The following is a 20357-nucleotide window of genomic DNA, read 5'->3' on the forward strand; positions in this document are numbered from 1 at the left end:
TTAAAATCTAGGATATAGGTTACCAGGAGATAGAATGTGAGTAGAGAATGGGAGATGATGCTTAATTCATGCAGAACTTTTAATAAGGTTGATTGTAAATGTTTGGTAATGGATAGTGGTGATGTTCACACATTACTGTGAGTATAATTAAGAGCAATGAATTATTGACGTGATTGTGGTTGAAAGGGGTGGTTTAGGGTCATGTAAATCACTAGAAGGAAAGCTAGAGGATAAAACATGGGACTGTATAACACAGTGAACACTTTTGTGGACAATGACTGTGCTTAATAGTACAAATATAAGAATGTTCTTTCATGAACTAGGACATATGTATGTTACTATTATAAGGTGTTAATAATAGGGTGGTACAGGGAAAATACACCTAATGCAAACTATGGATTACAGTTAACAGCAGTATTTTAATATTCTTTCAGCAATTGTATCAAAGGCACCACATCAATGCTATGTGTCAATAATAGGGGGGTATAAGGGTATGGGGTTTTTCTTTTTGGAGTAATGAAAATGTTCTAAAACTGATTGTGGTGATGAGTGTGCAACTCTGATTATCTGAAGAGCCACTGATCTGCACAATTTGGATGGACTGTATTGTGTGTGAATATATATCAATACAACTGCTTAAGAAAAAAACTAATTCCTCTTTAAGACATGAAACAAAAATATTGTGGTTAAAAAATCTGAAAAGAAAAAATTAAATTACAGAACTATGGGTGATGGACATTGATGATTTCTTCAAAAATTCAGTATGCAGACAATACCTGAACTTCCTTTTTGATACTTCGGATGCGAACATCTCTGCCTTCTACAAAGAGTTTAGCAGAAGACATGTTGCCTCCCGCTACCACTGTGTACTGCCCTGCGTCGCTCATGCGGGTGGATGGGATCAGAAGGCGGTGGACATATCTCTCCTTCTGTATCTTTATTCTATGGGAGAAATGGAAATTAAATCTTAGTGGTGATGACTTAAAGGAAACTGGGAATTAACAGAATGTCACAAGATAAGACAACATACCTGTCTGCAATCTGCAGTTCTTGGCCGTCTTTCATCCACTGAACAGTGATGTCAGGTTCAGAAATTTCACATTCAAATACAGCTCGTTTCTTCTCAAGAACCTTAATGTCCTTAATGTGTTTCCTAAATTCTATATGACGAGCTGAAAAACAACATGTACATGTGATTAACATTTTAACAGCTTAACTGAGAGCTAATTCATATACCATACAATTTATCCACATAACATACACAATTCAGTGGCTTTCAGTATATTCAAAATTGTGTAACCATTACCACAATAAATTTAATAACATTCTTATCACCCTAAAAAGAAACTCCACACCCCTTAGCCATCATCCCCCAGTCACCAACCTCATCTTTCCCCAGCCCTAGGCAATGGCTAATCTACTTCCAGTTTTTATGAATTTGCCTATCCCGGACACATTTCATATGAATGGAGTCATATGTATGTGGTCCTTGGTGACTGGTTTCTTTCACTGTGCAAAATGTTTCCAAGGTTCACCCATGTGGTGGCATGTATAAGCACTTCATTTTTTTGTTGCCAAATAATATCCCATTGTATGGGTGTACCACATCTCATTTATCCTCACCAGTTGATGGGCAGATTAACATTTTACGTGGTGTTTGACGTTTATTTTATGGATATGACATTAATGAAAACATACCTTCCACATAAAGAGTGGCTGTCGAGGCAGCTTTCCCAGCCACAAAGGTATACTCAGCAGCATCCCCAAAATGAACATTCCTGATGTTCAGGGAATGCGTGAGCTTCTTGGTTCTCATCTGGCACCTGTCGGTTGATTTGATTTCCACACCGTTCTTTAACCATTTGTAGGAGATGCCTTCATAGTTCACTGTCACCTCAAATGTAATGGTGTCTTTTTCTTCAGCATTGATGTCCTTCAACATGGACGTAATCATGATTGCTGCAAATGAGGAAAGAAAAAAGACCCAGATAAACATAATGTGGGTTATAGCAGGCGCAGTATGAAAACTTGGAATACATTTAGATGTGTGTTGAAATGATTTTAGTTCAGAGGCATGAAGTATGATACCTCCCAGGGCCATGACAACCAGTAGAGGAACAAAAAGATCAATGGATAGACACAGGACTTCTTTCTAGGTAGCCTCAAGGTTACTCTAATCTGGACATTTTAGACAGGTGGAGATGTCAATGCCTTACTGTGAAAACACAATAGATGTTTCAATCAAGGAATTTTGAGTGGATTACATGGTAAGGAAGAAGAAAATGTGTAGGATATGGAATAGCAATGACTCAGCTAAATGTTCTCTGTCATTTATTTTCCTTGTCCTTTTTTTTTACTTACGGGTCACTGTCAGGGTGGCACTGACTTGGTCATTGCCACAGACAAACGTATATTCTGCTGAGTCCTCTGTGCTGGTGTTCATGATGATCAGCTGGTGGAGTTTTCCTTGCACAACTATCTTGAACTTTTCACTCATCTCAATCTCCACACCATTCTTCAACCACATAGAAGGGACATTAAAGTGAGACACTTCACATTCAAAGGAGGCATTTTTGGTCTCAGGGACTTCAATACTTTTCATGGTTTTTGTAATATGCAATGCTTGGGAAAATGAGAGAGATCATCAGTTAATATACTTTACTTCTAAAAAATGAAGGGAAAAAACTCCCTAGCAAATGAATACACAGTTATCATCAAGAAATGCCCTAGGGGCTGGCTAATACTTACTCTCCACAAACAGTTTCGCTTTGCACTCCAACTGCCCCACCACAGCTGTATACTCCCCGGCATCTGAGGGGGCAATATTCTGTAGCATCAGCTTGTGAACCTTCCTTTCTGAGACCAGTCTGTGTTTGTTACTTGGCTTAATCTCCACATTCTTGTGGAACCATTTTACTGGAACTGTGTCATGAGAAACACTGACTTCAAAGGCAACAGTGGCATTTTCCAAGGCAGTCACATCCTTTGGCTTTTTTATGATCTTGACAGCTAATAAGGAAAGTTGAAGCAATTTAGTGATAAGGTTAAGTAAACAGTAACCTCAAGTTGGCTACTTGGAAAGGGTTCAAGTCAACTTACTCTCAACATGTAGTCTGGCACTGGCCGTTAGCTTTCCAAGCTTGAAGCCATAAACAGACTCATCCACGATAGCACAGTTTTTAATTCTCAGAGAGTATATTGCTCCTTTGACTGAGATTTCATACTTGTCATTCGATTCCAGTACAACCCCATTTTTGATCCACTGGACACCTTTTACATTAGGGTGTGTGAGCTCGACAGTGAAAACAGCATCCTGCGTCTCTGTCACAGTGAGGTTCTTCAGAGTCTTCTTAATTTTAACAGCTGAAGACAAATTTATGATTGGTTTACAAAATAAAAATGATAGCATCAAGTAAAAGAAGTCCTGGAGATTATTACCTGGTCATCTTGCAAAAGAATGATTTGAAAAAAATCTGCAGTTATGCAGCAACTCTGTTTCAAAGACACCTAGAGATTATTCAGGAAAACCTGAGATCTGATTTGAATTTGAAATGTATGGTGAATTTTCTATACTTGAATGATCATATACTAATAGCTTAATAGGCTGACTGGAGAAGGATGAAGGAGGAATGGAGAATGAGAGGGGTTGATTTTTAGCTGTTCCACAGAGTTGGAGTCTAACAATTGGTACACATTTGATGAGCAACTGTGCAGCTTGTGGTACATTGTTCACGACGTAAGTCTACAGTTTATAATGGTTTTATGAAATGAAGAGTCATGGAATCCAAAATAGATGTAACATTTGACTTTCAAAATGGTAATTCTCGGGAATGCAATATGAATTGAAAAAGATAAATACATCACTGACCTTCCACTTTGAGTTTGGCAGATGTTTTGGAGGTGGCCACCTTGTAGGTGTATTCTCCAATGTCATCTAATTTGGTGGCAGCAATGATCAGTCTCCTTTTGCGGTCATCAGATTCACTTCTGATGTTTTTACTCAGTGGTAGGTGTTTGCCATCCTTCAACCACTCGCCTTCTGAATCTGGGTTGGCAACTTCACATTCAAACACAGCTTCCTGGGATTCAGCTACAGTCTGATCTTTGAGTGGCTTAGAGATGGCCCCCCCTTTGGAAGAAGAGAAGTACAAGTGTGAGTCCCTTAAAAATATTTACATAATAAAGAAATCTTCACACAATCCATATAAAAATATGAAATTTAGAAACACTATTCTGATCATGAAATATCTAATAAAAGTATTTTTTACCCATTTTGAAAAGGAACCACAGAAATCCCTTAGTGTACATGCATAATTGAAAACCAGGAAAAATACTGGCATAAGGAAAGCTTTGCCAAGGGAAAGCAACTGTCACATTATTATGGAATTCTGTGCACCAGAATGTGCAGCACACCACATGGATGGCCTTTATCTCCTCTATCTCAATTTTCCCTTCTTCAAGGGCCTTCTACTTAGACTTCTAAGGAATATTTCCTGGGAATATGTCCAATATTTAATTGGAAAAAATAAAATTTGATGAGCAGTATGTCCAATCCATTGAAGTTTCTGTAAGATTAGGGATTCCTGCATACTAAAAATCACTGTATTAATGAATGTCATCTCTTCCATGAAGTCTTTCCCATTGCCCTCTGTCCCATCATCCACTGGCAGTAATAACTACTGCCTCAACAAGTTAGTTGCTTATGTATCTGTACCTCCCTAAACTGTGAATTACTCAAGAGTAAATATCACGCCTTATTCATTTTTACATCCTGAGTTCCTAGAAGTAACTAGCCTATGGTAAGTACTTTAAAACTGTTGGGTGAAATCACATAGGGGCTCATGGTGTTTTCTTGTTTTCATACATTAAAAACATGCCATTTATATTAAATGTATCCAGGTGCAAATCGGAAAAATTGTTTTAGAAGGCTTTTCATGATGAAAATCTATAATAAAATCTTATAATAATAAAGTATGAACTCTGAAACTTTCATACCGAATAAGGCATACCATTTCCATATGACTTGCTTACACACCAAGAGTCATGGGAATAACAAGAGATTTCTATCTGAAAGCAATATGCAGACTCCTCAATATTTAAATTGTCATGAACCACAAAACTGATGGTTTTAAGATTTTTGTCAGTTGGTTTACATTTCTGACTCCTTGTTTTAAAGCTAAGGATTTCTGCTGAATGGGAATGGTTTCATTTCCACTTTGTGTCATAATAAAGAGATACATAGATACATTGAATTGTGTTTAAAAATATTTGTTGGGTTCACAAGAAAGTATGAAGGCAATAAAAGAAACAAAAATTAAAGAAACAAGAGTGACAAAAATATATCTTTAGAGTAAGACAGTTTAAAGGAAGCTCAAGTCAACAAACATTTAGTATTCATCTGTCATGTATAATAGATTGGAGTTTACAAAGAAAAGTGAGGAGAAGTTCCAGATTTCAGGAGATCATATTCTGACAGGTGAAGAGGGACTAGGAAATAAGACAAGTATATTAAGGGCCATGAAAGAAGCATAAATAAAGTGATCCTGTGGTTGGAGGAGGAAGAGATCCCTTACAAATGAGATTAAGGAAAGCTTCGTGGAGGAGATGGCATTTGAAGTAGACCTGAAAGAGTATTAGGAATTTAGGTTGGCGGGGACAGTGTTGAGGGTACTATTGTCTTAGAAAACAGCAGAAGCAGAGGCATGGAAGTGGGAAACCTGTGGAGATTCGCGGCAATTGGGAAACAATGAAAAGTTTCTTAAAACAAAACAATGCCTTGCATAAGAACTTAGGTTAAATGATAAATGTACCAACCTGCCACGGTAAGTTTTCCAGATGTCACATTCTCTCCAGCATAAAATGTATATTCTCCTTCATCATCTTTCATCATATTTACAACTGTCAACTTATATATTTTTCCATGGGCTTCAATTTTATACTTAGAACTAGGACTGATTTCCTTGTCCTTAAAATTCCATAAGACATCAATTCCTGAGTGGGACAGCTCAACCTCAAGGACCACATTTTGGGTTTCTGTGCAGGTAAGGTCATGAAGACCTCTGATGATTTTAATTTCTGGGGAAAAAAAATAAAATAATCACTTGGTTATTATTACACAGGGAAAGTAGAATAGTTAAAATTTAACGATTAGTTGGATGGAAGAACCCTTACTTTCTACAGAGAGATTACAGCTGGTTTCAACTCGGCCAACCATCAACCTGTAAGGTCCTTCATCTGAAGCATAGGTCCGATTAATCACTAGTCTCTGTTTAGTCCCTTTGACAATGGCTTGTACACGATCATCAGGCTTGATCTGTTCATCATTTAAGTACCATTTGACAGAAGTCACATCAGGGACCGAGACCTTACATTCAAGCAGAGCCTTGGTACCCTCAATCACGTTAACATCTTTTAGAGGTGTTACCACATTAACACCTGCAAAACCACACACACACACAAATAAAAGAATTAGGAATATGAATTTTGTTTAAAATGGCTGCTCAATAATTCCCTACCTCACTTGACAATGTCAACATAAAGCTATGTATGTTGCACTCACTATAAACAGAGACGCGCCCACTAGTTGAAAGTCCAAGTGCTGGAATGGTGAAGGAGTAATTTCCAGCATCTTCCTTAGTCATGTCTTCAATGAGCAGCATGTGTGATTGTTTGTCTATCACAACATGAACCCTGTCACTGGGCGGCACTTCCTCGCCATCTTTCATCCAGACGCCTTCCACATTTTCTAAGGAGACTTTAACTTCAAGCTGAACAATGTCACCTTCACAGACTTTTTGATCACTAAGTCCTTGTAGTATAGCAATAGGGCGGGCTGTAAAATATGGGGAGGAAAAAGAAAACTTACTGATCATCTCTGACCCATAAACCACAGTGATGCTCACTGCAGGTCAACAGGAATGGGAAGACTTACGTCTCATCTTTAATTTACAGCTTGTCTTTTTCCCGTCGACGACAAAGCTGTATTCTCCCTGATCCTCTTTGGTTACATCCTTGACCGTGAGGTTCTGACGTCCACGGCGAGAAGTAATGGTGTACTTGCCATTGGATTTAAGCTCCACACCTTTATGATACCATTTGCCTTCTATATTTTCTGGGGATATAATGCACTCTAACTCTCCTGAAAATGATTCTGGAACCTCTATGTCCTGAAGTTCTTTCACAAACTCAACAACTGCACCTGAGATATAACATAAGAAGAAATTAATTTCTCTGAAGAGTTATGCATTTAGAATTAGGATAAAAACAATAAAAACCTTGAATACCTTTTATTTCCCCAATACCATCTTGAATATTTTTAGTATCTACCTGCTGATGGATTGATAAATACATTTTCAATAAACATTGTGTTTTGAAAATAGATATTCGTATTTCCATACAGCATTTAAAAAGGGAGACATCAGAACAACCTTACTTTTTAAAAATCAAAGTGGGTAATATTCTCAATTGGCAATACAATTCATGATTCTTGCTATGAAGTTTATAGGCAATTCCCAAATATTTCTTTTTATGAAAGTAAAATGCATAACTTTATTAAATACTAAGGGTGACTTTAAACTGAAGTAAACAATGAAAATATTTACTACCTTCGACAATAAGTTTGGCTGTTGTTTTTATATCTTCGTCTTCCACGAGTACACAGCTGTAGTCTTCAGCATCAGATGTGTCGATTGTCAGTATAGAGAGGAAGTGGACCTTTCTGTCAGAGTGCATCCTATATTTATCTCCTGAGTAAACCTCTATACCGTCTTTATACCATTTCACTTTGACAAATGGCTCTGAAGTTTCACATTCAAAGGTTGCCATGGTGTCTTTTTCCTTGGCAGTGACATCTTGTAATTCCTGGGTGAAAGTGATCAATTGCCTGGCTACAAGAACAAAATCACATTATATTAAATTTAATTTAAAATTTGAGTAGTGGGAAAAGAAAAAGAAAGAAATACACTAATGGATATTCATGGATAAACAAAAAGAGCGATCCATCAAATGAAAGAGATTCCAATTACCTTGGACAAGTAGGAATGCATGGCTTGAGGTTTCCCCAGCTATATTGACAGCTTTCACCATGATGCTGGCAGAATCCTCAGCAGTCACATCTCTTATGACCAATTCACAAACATTATCTTCGGGCCAGTACCAGTAGATTCGGTCAGAGCGCTCAATTTTTACACCATTTTTATACCATTCACATTCAGGATCTGGTTTCCCTACAACTCTGACCCGGAAGTGTGCATCAGATCCTTGGCCTATTGTTTGGCTTTGAATTCTTTCAAAGATTTTGGGGGCCTCCATACTCGGACTTAGTTCAATTTTATCAGGCTTAAAAGTCGGAATAGTGATTTTGCCTTCTTCAATGAGGGCTTTCTTCTCCTCTTCGGTTAACTCTTTGGTCCAGTGGAGAAGTTCCTCTTTTGTCTTCCTTAGGAGTTCTTCATAGGATTCATCCTTCTTACGAGACTTGAGCTCCACAGCAGTAATGGCTTCGTAATATCCCTCCTCTGTTCTGCGCTTGAATTTACTGCGCAGCTCTTCCGACTCTTCGGAGACTTTTTCGTGGGTAATTCTTTCAGCCCTTTTCAGCTTCACAATTTCTTTGGTTTCAGTGGTGTCAACAGGTCTATCTACCTTTTGTACTTCAAACTGAAGTTTTCCAGGTTCATGTATGTGAAATTCCGGCTTTGGTTCTGGGGCTCGCCTAAGGACAGACCTAAAATCTTCCCTTTGTTGGATCTCAAGTTTCACTTTATGTTCTATCACACCTTCAGGATTTTCTGCAGTGACTTTGACTTCACCTGTATCATATGATTTGCAGTCCACGATGTCCAGATAATGAATGCCATCATAGCGAACTCTGAACCTTTTGCTTTTGCGGATGAGCTGTCCATTGAGATACCAGTTGACTTTGGGCTGAGGGTAGCCTGTTACTCGACAGCGGAATCTAGCAGTCTCTCCTTCAAGTACTCTTACTGGCTCTGGGAACAAGACGATGTCTGGCTTTTGCTTTTCTTTTTGATCTGTTGTTACACCAGTAAGTGCACCTTCATGCGCCATTCTCTCTAATTCTTCAATTTTCTGTAAGCCTTTCCTCCCTTCAGGCAATTGAGATTCTTCCACAAGACTTTTCTCATCTTTAACAATAAGGGTAGCTGAAGTATGATCAGTTCCATATTTGTTTGTGGCTCTGCAAGTAATGATACCACTGTCTCTAGAATATGCAACTCCATAATCAAGGCTGCAATACCCAAATTCATTGATCATACGGAGCCTGTTGGCTGCTTCAAGTGGCTTTCCATCATGGAGCCATTCCACCACCATGGTTGGGTCACCAATAGGTGTCAGCCTGCATTCAAAGTGGGCAGGGCCAAAGCGCTTGAGCCTTAAGGAAGTGAGTTTTTTCTTGAAAAATGGTTTCTGCTGTTTCTCTTTGTCATAAAGGTCACCCTCTTCCCATTGCTCTTGACCATATCGCAAGTGGAGAGGCTCCAGTTCTGGAGCTGCAATCTCCTTTGCTCTATATGTCCCTCGTGGAATGATTAATTTTCTCTCTGGTTCAGGCTCTGCAAACTCGACTTCAACATTTACTTTGCATCTTGTAGTGTCTCGGCCAGCCTTATTAATAGCAGTTGCAGTATACCAGGCAGAATCTTGGCTGACAGTGGAATCAATTTTAAGGGCTGCTTCTCCCTTGGTTCCCTCAATTCTAAGAAAAGTGAAAAAAAATTGTAAAGAAGTAGTTATTGCTTCCTTGGTTACTGGATTCGTCTAATGAGCTTAGCTTTGCTATTTATTTCTAAGCAAAGTTACCTGATTTTTGGATATTTATGAGGTACAATGATGTCACTGTTTTTCAACCACACTATGTCAGGGTTGGGGTTACCCATAGCTCTGACTCTCATTTCAAGTCGGGACCCTTCCTTTACATTGACATTTTTTAGTTTTTCCACAAACACTGGTTTTATCTCATGTTCCACAGCTGAAAGGGAAAGGTCACGATTTAGAGTGAGTATACCTGCAATATCTGTTTATAACTCATGTGATAATGTAATTTCTTTTTCTTTTAAGAGCAAATACCTTCCACAGTTAAAAACATTGAAATTGAAGATTTTCCTGCTCTGTTTTGGGCCACCACAGTCCATTCCCCAGAATCACTGGGTGTCGCAGGGACAATAATCAATGATTGGGTACCATCTTCTTTAATGACTACTTTATGAGTATAGTCATTGACAATTTGCTGACCTGTCAAAAAATAAATAAAAAAAGAAAATATATATGAAAGTATTTTTTTACTGTTGGAAACACACACAAGCTTATTTTTGTATTCAATGATCCACAAGCAAAAACTTATACTTACCATCATGAAACCAGAATGTCTCTGGCATAGGTCTACCCACAACCTTTAAGTCAAATCTGGCAGTCTGCCCTTCCAAACATCTGAAAGAAGTGGGTTTTAACACAAAGACTGGTTTGTACAGTCTCTCAAGTTGTGATTCATCTGTCTCTTCCAGTCTACGACTAGGGGACATCCGTGCAGGTGACATCCGTGCAGGGGACATTCGTGCAGGCGACATCCGTGCAGGGGACACGCGTATAGGAGATCTGCTCACTGAACGTGGAGAGACAGATCTGAAAAGCAAAGACCAAAGAGAATATTTTTGTGAGACATAAAGAAAGCTCAGCAATATAAAGAAACCTCTTTCTTATTCATTATTTTCATTTCAGAATTTACCCTGACATACATTAGAGGGCACCTCAAACTCACTGGATCTAAAATGGAATGCATTATTATTGCCCTGAAGCTATGTTTTTCCTATATCCTCAATCACAGTCAACAGTCATTTAACACATTCAGGTACCCAGTCTCAAAATCTTGGGATGATTCTTCATTCTTCCTTTCTGTCACCACCTGGATTTTATTAGTCACCAAATATTTTTGATTCAACTACCAAAACATCTCAATAAACGTTGGTTTGTTAAATAAATCAATGTATAAATTTATGGAAAAAGAAAACAGACTTCTTTCAGAGGGGAAAATAATGGAAATTACAGCAAGAAAATAAAATATCCATGCATCGCAGCCAGACTGGCTTGGATCTCAAGTGTTGGTATCACAACTTACGGGCTGGGTAAACCAAGGCAATTTTCATAGGATCTTAGAGCCTCAGTTTTCCCATATTTAATACAGCAATAATAATCCCTACATTGCAGGGTTGTGGTATCAATTAGGGATAAGGTGTATAAAAATCAGATGTTAAATAAATGACAGCTATCATTATATTAGTTACAGCACTAGGAAAATGAATAGTATGTTACACTAATGAAAATGTTTTGCCTATTTTACGTAAGGGCAAGAAATAAAAACTGTTGGCAGTACTGTATTGCCAATGGCAAGATTAAGTGCTATTTCAGTCTACAATTATTTTTCACACAATAGCAATTTGCTGTGGGGATATCTGGTGCTTTAAAACGATTTAAACACTAAACAACCCAAATTATCACTAGCCTTACCTGATTCTGCTCAGTGCCTCTGGTGTGGGTATGTAAGTTGGAGCCCCAAGAGGTGCAGCAGGCTCCACATATAACTTCCCTGAGCAAATTGCATTTCCTTTCATATTGCTGGCAAATGCAGTATAGATTCCTTCATCTTCTGGAAGAACAACAGGTATGCGCAGACTAGCTCTGCCATCTTGCAGAAAGTCCATTTGGTATCGTTCTCCATGTCTGATGCGCTTACCATCCTTGTACCATGCAATCTGCAAAGAAAAACCATGTGAATGTGAATGAAATTTGGACAAAATAGTTACATTGTAACCTATTTGTATCTTTCTGGTGGCATGGAGGTATGCTAAATGTTCATATTTTACCTTGGGTAATGGATATCCAGACATCTTGCAATGAAAAGTGACACCCATTCCCTCAAGAATTCTGTAATTCTTGACTCTTAAATCAAATCCTGCTTCAATAGCTTCAGATTCAGAAATGTCAACTGCCATTTTTTCTTCTCTGTCTTCTTCAAGAAGTTCTTCCAATGTAGTCTTTATTATTCTGTATTCAATTTCTTTAATAAGCCTCTCTTCAAATGAAGAAATATGGAATTCCTAAGCAGTAAAAACATGATGGTTGGTTAAAATATATATATATCCTCATGTTTAGAAATACTTCAAGGGTATGTATTAGTTTCAGAGCTAAGGATTGATTAAGAGTTTTTGGGAGAAATTCTAGACAGCTTTGTTTTGTTTTTTTAAATCAGCATTATAGCCACTTTGTCAGTGAATGCTGCAGCATCTTGAGTAAAATGGTAATTTAAGAGTATAGATTACATTTAGGATGTTCATCATACAGAAGAAGGGTTATTGACAGTAATTAACTTGGCTGTGTTAATAGTTCTCCTTTGCTGTATACATGTAATCCCTATTTCTAAAGTCACATGCTTGCACATGTGCAACATGTCATGAAAATTAAGGAAACGTGTCAGCAGTGAACCTGGATCTACTAATAGTACTCATACCATAACTTAAAAATGAAAATACCAAATTTAAAAACGGACATTATGGGATGAAAGTATGATTTATGAAATGGTTTATTTGGACATTATTGGTATTCTCACCTGGTCTTCTACAAAAGTTCTGACCATCACAGTATCTTTGGCCATTTTCTTCCTAATTAAGGCCTGTTCTTTTTCATACTCTTTTTCATAATCAGAGAATACAAATCCAGGTGCTATTTCTCCAACTTTGGGTTCTTGCACAAATGCAGTCACTTGTGTCTGGTAAAGCATTTCTTGTTGGGACTTCATCAGTGACTCATAATCAGCTAGGAATTAAGAACCAGCAAATTTTTAATGTCCTTATTAAAAAGTATTCATGCCACTGTCCTCCATTCAGACAAGCTGATAACTTCTTGGGAAAGTTGAAAACTGAAACCCTATTTTCCAAATATCTACTATTGAATGCTCAATAGGTTTTTATTTGATTGAATTTCAAAACAAAACTTAAACTAACAAGTCAAACCAGGCACTACAGTTGTAGAAAGAATTTACATGAGCAGTCAGTCCCTTGAGTAGCCCTGGAGGTCTTCCTAATTTGCTATGTGGCTTTTGGCAATGCATTTACCTTCCTGGGTCCTAGCGCTTTATCTGCTAGGGATAATAGCCTAACTTCCCCTAAGTTAGGTACCTAAGGGTATCCTGCAATGGACCTGGAGTGGTCGATTGTAAATGTGAAAAGCTACCAGAGATAATGGAAGCTTACATAACATTTTGTTTGGCTTGAATGCTATTAAATACATATATTTTCAAATTGAAAATCATGTTTTCCAGCTTCTCATTAAAATCTTGGAAGATTCAGCTACTTTGAGCCTGATGTGTGTGCCCGGAAACAATACATTGAAAGTGGGAGCTGCTGCCTCCTTGAGATAGGGCACAGGCTCTCCAGTTTGCCAGTCTCCATGGTACTCACTGATGTTACCTGCCTGGATCTGGAAGGCAACTAGGTTTAGAATCCCTGAATATTCAAAGGCATGATATGCCTAGAAACCAATGCAACAAATAGAAACTATGGCTAGAATCTTAGAAGTTTAGCATCAGCATGGCCTTTGAGGTCATCAGGTCTAAACATTTACTGAAACCAAAAGACGGGAACCATGGAGAAAGAACTGGTCATTGTGGCTGGACTTTCAGAAGCCCACAGCACTGCTGCTTCCCTGCATGGCAGTTCTTATGCCCATAGCAACTATTTGAGTTGTACTCACCCTCTTCAAGCAAGGAAGCAGATGCAGAAGTTTCTCCGTGCTTATTACGAACAACAATAGTGTATTCTCCAGCGTCATCAGCAAAAGTCATAGAAATCACCAGTTTGCACTCCCCTGTTTGTTTGTTGTAACTCACTTTGTATCTTTACAAAAAGGGACAAATAAAAATTCAGTCACAAATAACCCTTATGTGAGTAAAAGAATTTGTCTTACTTGATAATGGACTGTGGTGTAAAATTCAGTGATCCCAAACATGTTGACTAAGCCCCACTATGGAATAGAACCACAGGACTGCTGAAAATTGAGGAAAATGCATGGACATGAATAACGAAGGCAAATACCTCAGGCACGTGGAAGTATCTGGCTTCAGTGATTATGCTAGTAAACAATGAGGTTATTTTAATAGGTATTTTCTTTTTGTTCATTGTTTCATTTGAAGATCAAATGAATAATCAAAATAATAATTTCTTTTCAAATTTCTTTATTAAGTCTCTGTTTCATTTCTTATTACTAAGATGGTGATAGTTACATTTTTGGATTACTAGGTTACCTTTTTTTTGGTCTTAAGTTGCAGGAAAATGAGACTTAAATCTTGTATTCAATTACAGCAACTTGATCAGCATAGATTTTTCATGTATAATTAGCTGTTTTTTCTTCATTGCATGACTCTTATTCTCTTATCTTTTAGCGACTTATTAACATTGTTTTTATTGAAAATTGTCTCAAAATCTTTCTGGACGAAGTGAGTATATATTTGTGGGTGTGTGTGGGGGGAGGGGAAATTCATGATATTTTCTCTAATTCACTAGCAAGATAAATGAATTAAACTAGAATATAAAGAAGTATATCTTCCATCTACTTTTGTCACATAGCATTATTTCTTCAACAGGACTTCTTCCATAAATGTGAAACCACCTCAAAACAAATTATTAAGTCTCCACAATGAAAGAACCTATATTCCAGGGATGGTGGTGTAAGTACATTCTACTTCTTTCTAAGCTGCACATACATGTCCCACAAATCATAGAAAATTCTGTTGTTCAATCTTCAAAATACCTATATCCAGTGGTTAGAGGAACACCAGATTTTTTCCAGTAGACGTGGGGCTTCGGGTTGCCGCCAACCTGGCATTCAAACACAACGCTCCCACCTTCCACCAGTTTCTGGACCACTGGTTTTGTCATGAAGAAAGGAGCAGCAGGTTCTCCAGGCCCTGCTGGTTCCTCTGGGATGCTGGTGTCTGTCATCACCACGTCTCTTGACTCGACAAAGCTGAAAAGAGAATTCCCTCCATTTTAGCCTCTGGGTTGCATTTTGTCAATACTAAATGGAATTGAAAATCAAAACTGTACTAGAACAGCAGCTAATTAGCAAAAGAACATTTTACCGTTTCTCTTCAGTGGTAAGTTTCTCAGTCACTGCTGTTGTTTCCTTTTCAAACTCTTCTGATGCTAAAAGAAGACAAAAGTTTCTCATTTAAGCCAGGCATTTAGTCTGTTTCATTTAGCGACCCCTGCTTAGCTTATGCTGACGCTGTAATGGAGCCCACAATTTCAAGAGGGGACACTGTTATGAGATGTGCAGAAACCTTATTGTGGAAAGGAGAATCAGATGAGAGTGATGTACAGAAGGATTGTGCAAATGTGGTTACTAACCCTGTACAGCTAGATAGCAGGAAGTGCTGACGGTTCCAGCCTCATTTACAGCACTGCAAGTAAATCGCCCACTGTCTTCTGCAAAGGCTTCACGAATCATCAGACGAGCCATTCCGCTCTGGAAGGTTATCTGGAAATCAATGGAACTTTCGATTTGGTAGTCTTCTCTGTACCATGTCACTTTTGGGGATGGGTATCCGGAGATGTGGCACTCCAAGGTGACAGATTCACCTTCTATGACAGTCACGTTTTTTAAGCCCTGAAGAAAGAAGAAAAGGAAATAATGACATTGTGCTTATTCATTAGTCATCTCTATTCACTATAACAAATGAGGGGAGTTTAAACTGGCATGTTCTCATTGTCACAATATCGCCTTGTAAGATCAAGACTCCAGAAATATCAGTGAAGAGACTACCTTGGAAATTGGAATGTTCCCAATTTGAAATAAACATAAGGTATTTCCAAACTCCTAATGTGGGACTGTATTAATACCATATAAGGGCTACTACATATCCTCTGTTATTCTCAAATATTCAAACCCTTTTACCAGCAAATGCTACCTCTTTGACGAAGAGTTCCATGGTATCCACAACTGGAAGTAATCTATCATTCCCCTGGATTCTCCCTCTATTGAAGGGCTTATCACCTCCCATATTTTATTTCACTTCCTTATGTCCATTTTCTCTGATAGCAAACAAAGATTTCAAAGAGGGTTAAACTCCTCACTGTATCTCCATAGCTCCTGCAAAAATGTCTTACTCCTAGTATAAGCCCATTAAATATCTGTTGAATAAATGAATGAGTGGTTGCCACACAGAATTCCCCCTTTCCATCTTGCATACTATATGGGTTTAAAGTTAATATTTATAAATTCACTAATGTCTTCTTTCTACAAATTTGAGAAACTGATCTGTGCAACCATGTATGAATATTATTTAACCAAGAGGGTGTATAGTCCAACACAATCAACTTCTTTACTCACCGAGACTAAAGTTGGTGGAGTAACAGGGATTTCAACAGGTGCAGGTACTCTTGCTGTTTCTGTTACCTACAATTTTATAAAGGATGTTACCAAATGCCCAAGAAATTAGGGGAAATATCAAAAACTTTTAGCATAAGCAAGTTGCTTTGTCAGTAAAAAACTAAGTTGAGCAAAAGAGCTCTGACCAACATTATGCTCAACAAAATTAAGCTTGAGCAGGGTAAAGGAGAAAGGCAAAACTCCTGGTTGGCTACTTCTGCAGGACAAATGGGGCCCATGGCTGGCCTTGCTCCATGGGTATGGATCAAGAAACAGGAAATCCAGTGACCAACCTTGACTTCACGCCTGTGTTCTACTTCGAATCTCTCTTCACGGACAGTGCTGTCAGCAAGGCTCACTCCTACTTCCTTTTTCACTTCGATGCCAGCTTGACTTTTGTAGGTATCTGGCATGTCGGTGAAGGGGAACTGTGGAGAGGGCGTGGGCTCTGCCCTTACTCTAGCCTCCACAGGCTTCACAGTAGGCGCCTTCACCGATTTGGTGATCTTCTGAGCAGCAGATGCGGCTGACAACTCTTTTTGTAACGTGGCAATAGCGCTACCGGCTATTGATGCCTACATGGAAAGGAAGTCAGATAATCAGGTCAATTAACTGTCACGTGAACCATCATGCAGAAGCCCTCCGCCACTGGTATTGCCGAAATGAGTCTGAGTCTATTTTGTATGTGGTCCATGTCTTAATGTTCTTATTACCACTTTTCCAGTTAATGAAAAGTCAGCCAGAGATAAGCCAGTTATAAACTTCTTTATCATTCATGCTAGTTTGTAAAAACTATGTTTAAAAATGTCTTTCTTGAAGAATTGTATTAAGACAGTCCTATTTTACAGCTCTTATCATAAAAGGACCGAGAATCTTCTAAAGCTCAGACATGGATTTTCACTTAACCATCATGATGAATCCTGCATTTGGAAACACTATGGTGGGAAATTAAAAATCCAGAAACTATTAAAATATTTGGTAAATTCCTAAGAACAACTTTTGAAATAGCACATCTAGGTTTCAGTCATAAATCTGTGTGGAAGATGAAAATGGGGACATTCAGAAACATATTTTAAAGGCTTCCCAATTATATTCTTTTGGCACAGAAGTTCTGGATTTTATGTCTCAGATCTTTAAAATAAGAACAATAGTGGCTAAAATCGAGGGTCATTTTATGCTGTTAACTTGCTAAGGGTTTTACATGTACTAACTTTTCCCTGATGACAGAGCTATTAAGGGGCAGAGATAAAGACAGTCATCCGGGGCTGTTTGATTTCAGAATCCAACCCAACTACTATATAATACCATCTCTCCATTTTGCTATATTGAGTCTATGACTATACGATTTCTCAACTTCTGTGTCTTTTTTTATTGAAATACATGACTAATTAAGTTACTCAGAAATCTCTCACAGCATAAGGCAGGCTAAACTCTTTAACATACAATCTTTTACAAAGTCATTACAATAATAGTAATCAAATCAACTGAGCTGGAGTTGTGCCTGAAATGTAAAACAGAGCCTTATGGGTTTGTGTCTTCTCAGAGCCATGAGATCACCACCTGCCTATCCTGCTGGACAAGTTTCAATAGCCAGACTTTAGGGGCTTCCAAGTCCACCACGAATGCAAACAGACATCATTTAAAAGAGGCCACATTCACCTATGCCAAAGAGCATCACAATTTACACATCATGCTGTTTAATTCTTACCTCATATCCATGTTCTGTCTTTGGAACGGAAATTTTTGAAACGGTAAAGTGAGGGCTTGCTGTGCGGGGACGTTTATCCACATGGACTAATCTTTCAGTTGTTTGATCTGTTGCTTTCTTGATCTGCATTGAAATGAAACTCAGTGAGACTGCTCTTCAGCCGACGACCACAGCAGTCAAGATCACTTTCCCATAAGGATAGTGAGAAATCAGTGGGTATGGACTTACCTGTGCTACTGTGTGCATTCCCATCTGATCAGTAGTTGTGATACGAGTCTCAGAAGGTGCTTGGATCACTCTGGGCTTGACTGCTTTTGGGACAACGTGGGGTGCTGAGGCTGGACGCTGGGGATGCTCAGCTACCTTAGTGGTAGAAACGTGCTCCTTGTATCCATACTCCAAAATTGTCTGCTGAGCATACGATTCTTCAAGACGCCCGGGCTCTCTGGGCTCTCTGGGCTCTCTGAAACGGGCCTGGTCCACTGCAGCAACAACTGTCGCTACAGCTTCAGCCTTTTTCCCAACGTCCATCTGAAGACAATATTTCCAGAATTAATACCTAGTGATATCAGAGGTGAGCTGGAACATCTCCTAGGATAGCCATTAAGAACAGACAAATGCCTAAAGACATGATAGGCAGGTGGTGCCCATGTTATATGACAACATATAGTATCTGCAGAAATCTAACTCAGAAATGCCCATAAGAATTTGTTGTCTCATTGATTATTATATGGAATAGATTTCTATTTAGATATATTCTACACATACCTGATTAATTATCCTAGACATTAATTCACATAGACACAATATGTAAATAAAAGAACAAGGAGATTTTGAGTTTTGCCAGTAATCTGTCTGAGGCAGATAGTCAATTAGTACTTGGGAAATCAGAACTTTGGGGCTGGTTATCTTCATTGATTATTTTAATTATCTTCTCAGTCATTTAGTGTGGTATTGACACAATGAGAGCAATGACAAAACATACTCAAACACTGTCATCTTCCCATGCAGAAAAATCAGTTTCTATAGAATTGTATGGTTGCATGCAAATCTGAGATAACATGAAAGCTCATGAACACACAATGAGCATGTTAATTTTACTTTTGATGCCCTAGGGATAAGATTTATTTAATTTGTTAGAAAACACCTCTCTTAAAACACATGAATGAAAACACTGTGATTAAAATGAAAGTGTTATCATGATTGGATTCACCCGAACAACCTTTCACAATGAAGTTCAATTTATTTTCATTACTACTGGGAGTTAAAGCAAAGAGGGGAAAAGAAATGTTATTTTCTCATTTCTATGAATCTGATGGACATAAATGGGAAAATAGTTTGGATGGAAGTTTCTCCTTTTAAAAAAGCAAACCAGTTGATATGGTTTGCATATTATGATTCTATGCAATACTTGGAAATGGCATATTGCAACCATCACCTTGCTGTGTCTGTTCAGTACACTTTAAAAGTAATGCTGGGATATTTTAGTAACGTCCAGTTTATTTTTCTGCTGCTGTGAATAGAATCTAGAGTGCATCTGAATATTTTTTTTCAAGTATACTACCTGTGTATTTAATCTCTTAAAATTAATCTCTGAACAATTTATAATATATATGAGAATTTTTTTTAAATGAAATTGGGCCTTCAGTTTTCATGGGCATCATCCAACGTTTCCTTCTAGGAAGCCATAAAATAATCTCATCTGCCTTGAAGGACTGCAAATAGTATCCTCACTTTGGTTTTATTTATTTTATACCACAGTTGAACCTTTCAACAAGGCTACAGGGTAGTCAGGTTGAGTTTCAGTTTATGTAAACAATGAGAATCTTATGCTCAACGATACTGACATTTGCCTAAAACCCACACAGTTGAAATATGCAAATCTTGTTGTTCATTTAAAACTTATCATGTAAAAAATCTTAATTACAGTAGACCATTTTAAATTGGGGAAGCACATTTTTTCTTGAATTAATATATATAAAATCTATAAACCTATGCTCTTTGGTAGACAACTACAAGTGAATACTCTATGTTGGTAGTCACTTTTTTTTCTTAGAGGGTTCTAACATCCTTCATATATTTGGAACCTAGACAAGCAAGAAAAAGAATTGGACTAGGGGACCCCAATTCACACCAGGTAAGAGGTAAGAATTAATTTAGGACACACAAAGAAAAGTGTTATTTAATCTGGCTTTCCACAACTAGAAAT

General features: G+C 38.0%; 1 protein-coding gene across 1 annotated transcript in view; it reads right to left on the reverse strand.

The window, feature by feature from the left end:
- Window positions 1-20357, reverse strand: part of TTN (titin) — a 272725-nt gene that overhangs the window by 236341 nt on the left and 16027 nt on the right. Inside the window, 27 exon segments of the mRNA XM_037850412.1 lie at window positions 777-942; window positions 1031-1172; window positions 1699-1959; window positions 2362-2622; window positions 2749-3009; window positions 3100-3363; window positions 3869-4129; window positions 5815-6075; window positions 6172-6435; window positions 6560-6832; window positions 6932-7198; window positions 7605-7886; window positions 8025-9718; window positions 9823-9991; window positions 10090-10254; window positions 10370-10641; window positions 11524-11768; window positions 11880-12113; window positions 12623-12828; window positions 13765-13907; window positions 14821-15036; window positions 15152-15215; window positions 15420-15678; window positions 16402-16467; window positions 16734-17015; window positions 18149-18271; window positions 18377-18679. Coding sequence (XP_037706340.1) covers window positions 777-942; window positions 1031-1172; window positions 1699-1959; window positions 2362-2622; window positions 2749-3009; window positions 3100-3363; window positions 3869-4129; window positions 5815-6075; window positions 6172-6435; window positions 6560-6832; window positions 6932-7198; window positions 7605-7886; window positions 8025-9718; window positions 9823-9991; window positions 10090-10254; window positions 10370-10641; window positions 11524-11768; window positions 11880-12113; window positions 12623-12828; window positions 13765-13907; window positions 14821-15036; window positions 15152-15215; window positions 15420-15678; window positions 16402-16467; window positions 16734-17015; window positions 18149-18271; window positions 18377-18679 — 7404 coding nt within the window.

Source organism: Choloepus didactylus, chromosome 9 (assembly GCF_015220235.1).
Source record: "Choloepus didactylus isolate mChoDid1 chromosome 9, mChoDid1.pri, whole genome shotgun sequence".
Classification (NCBI taxonomy): Eukaryota; Metazoa; Chordata; class Mammalia; order Pilosa; family Megalonychidae; genus Choloepus; species Choloepus didactylus.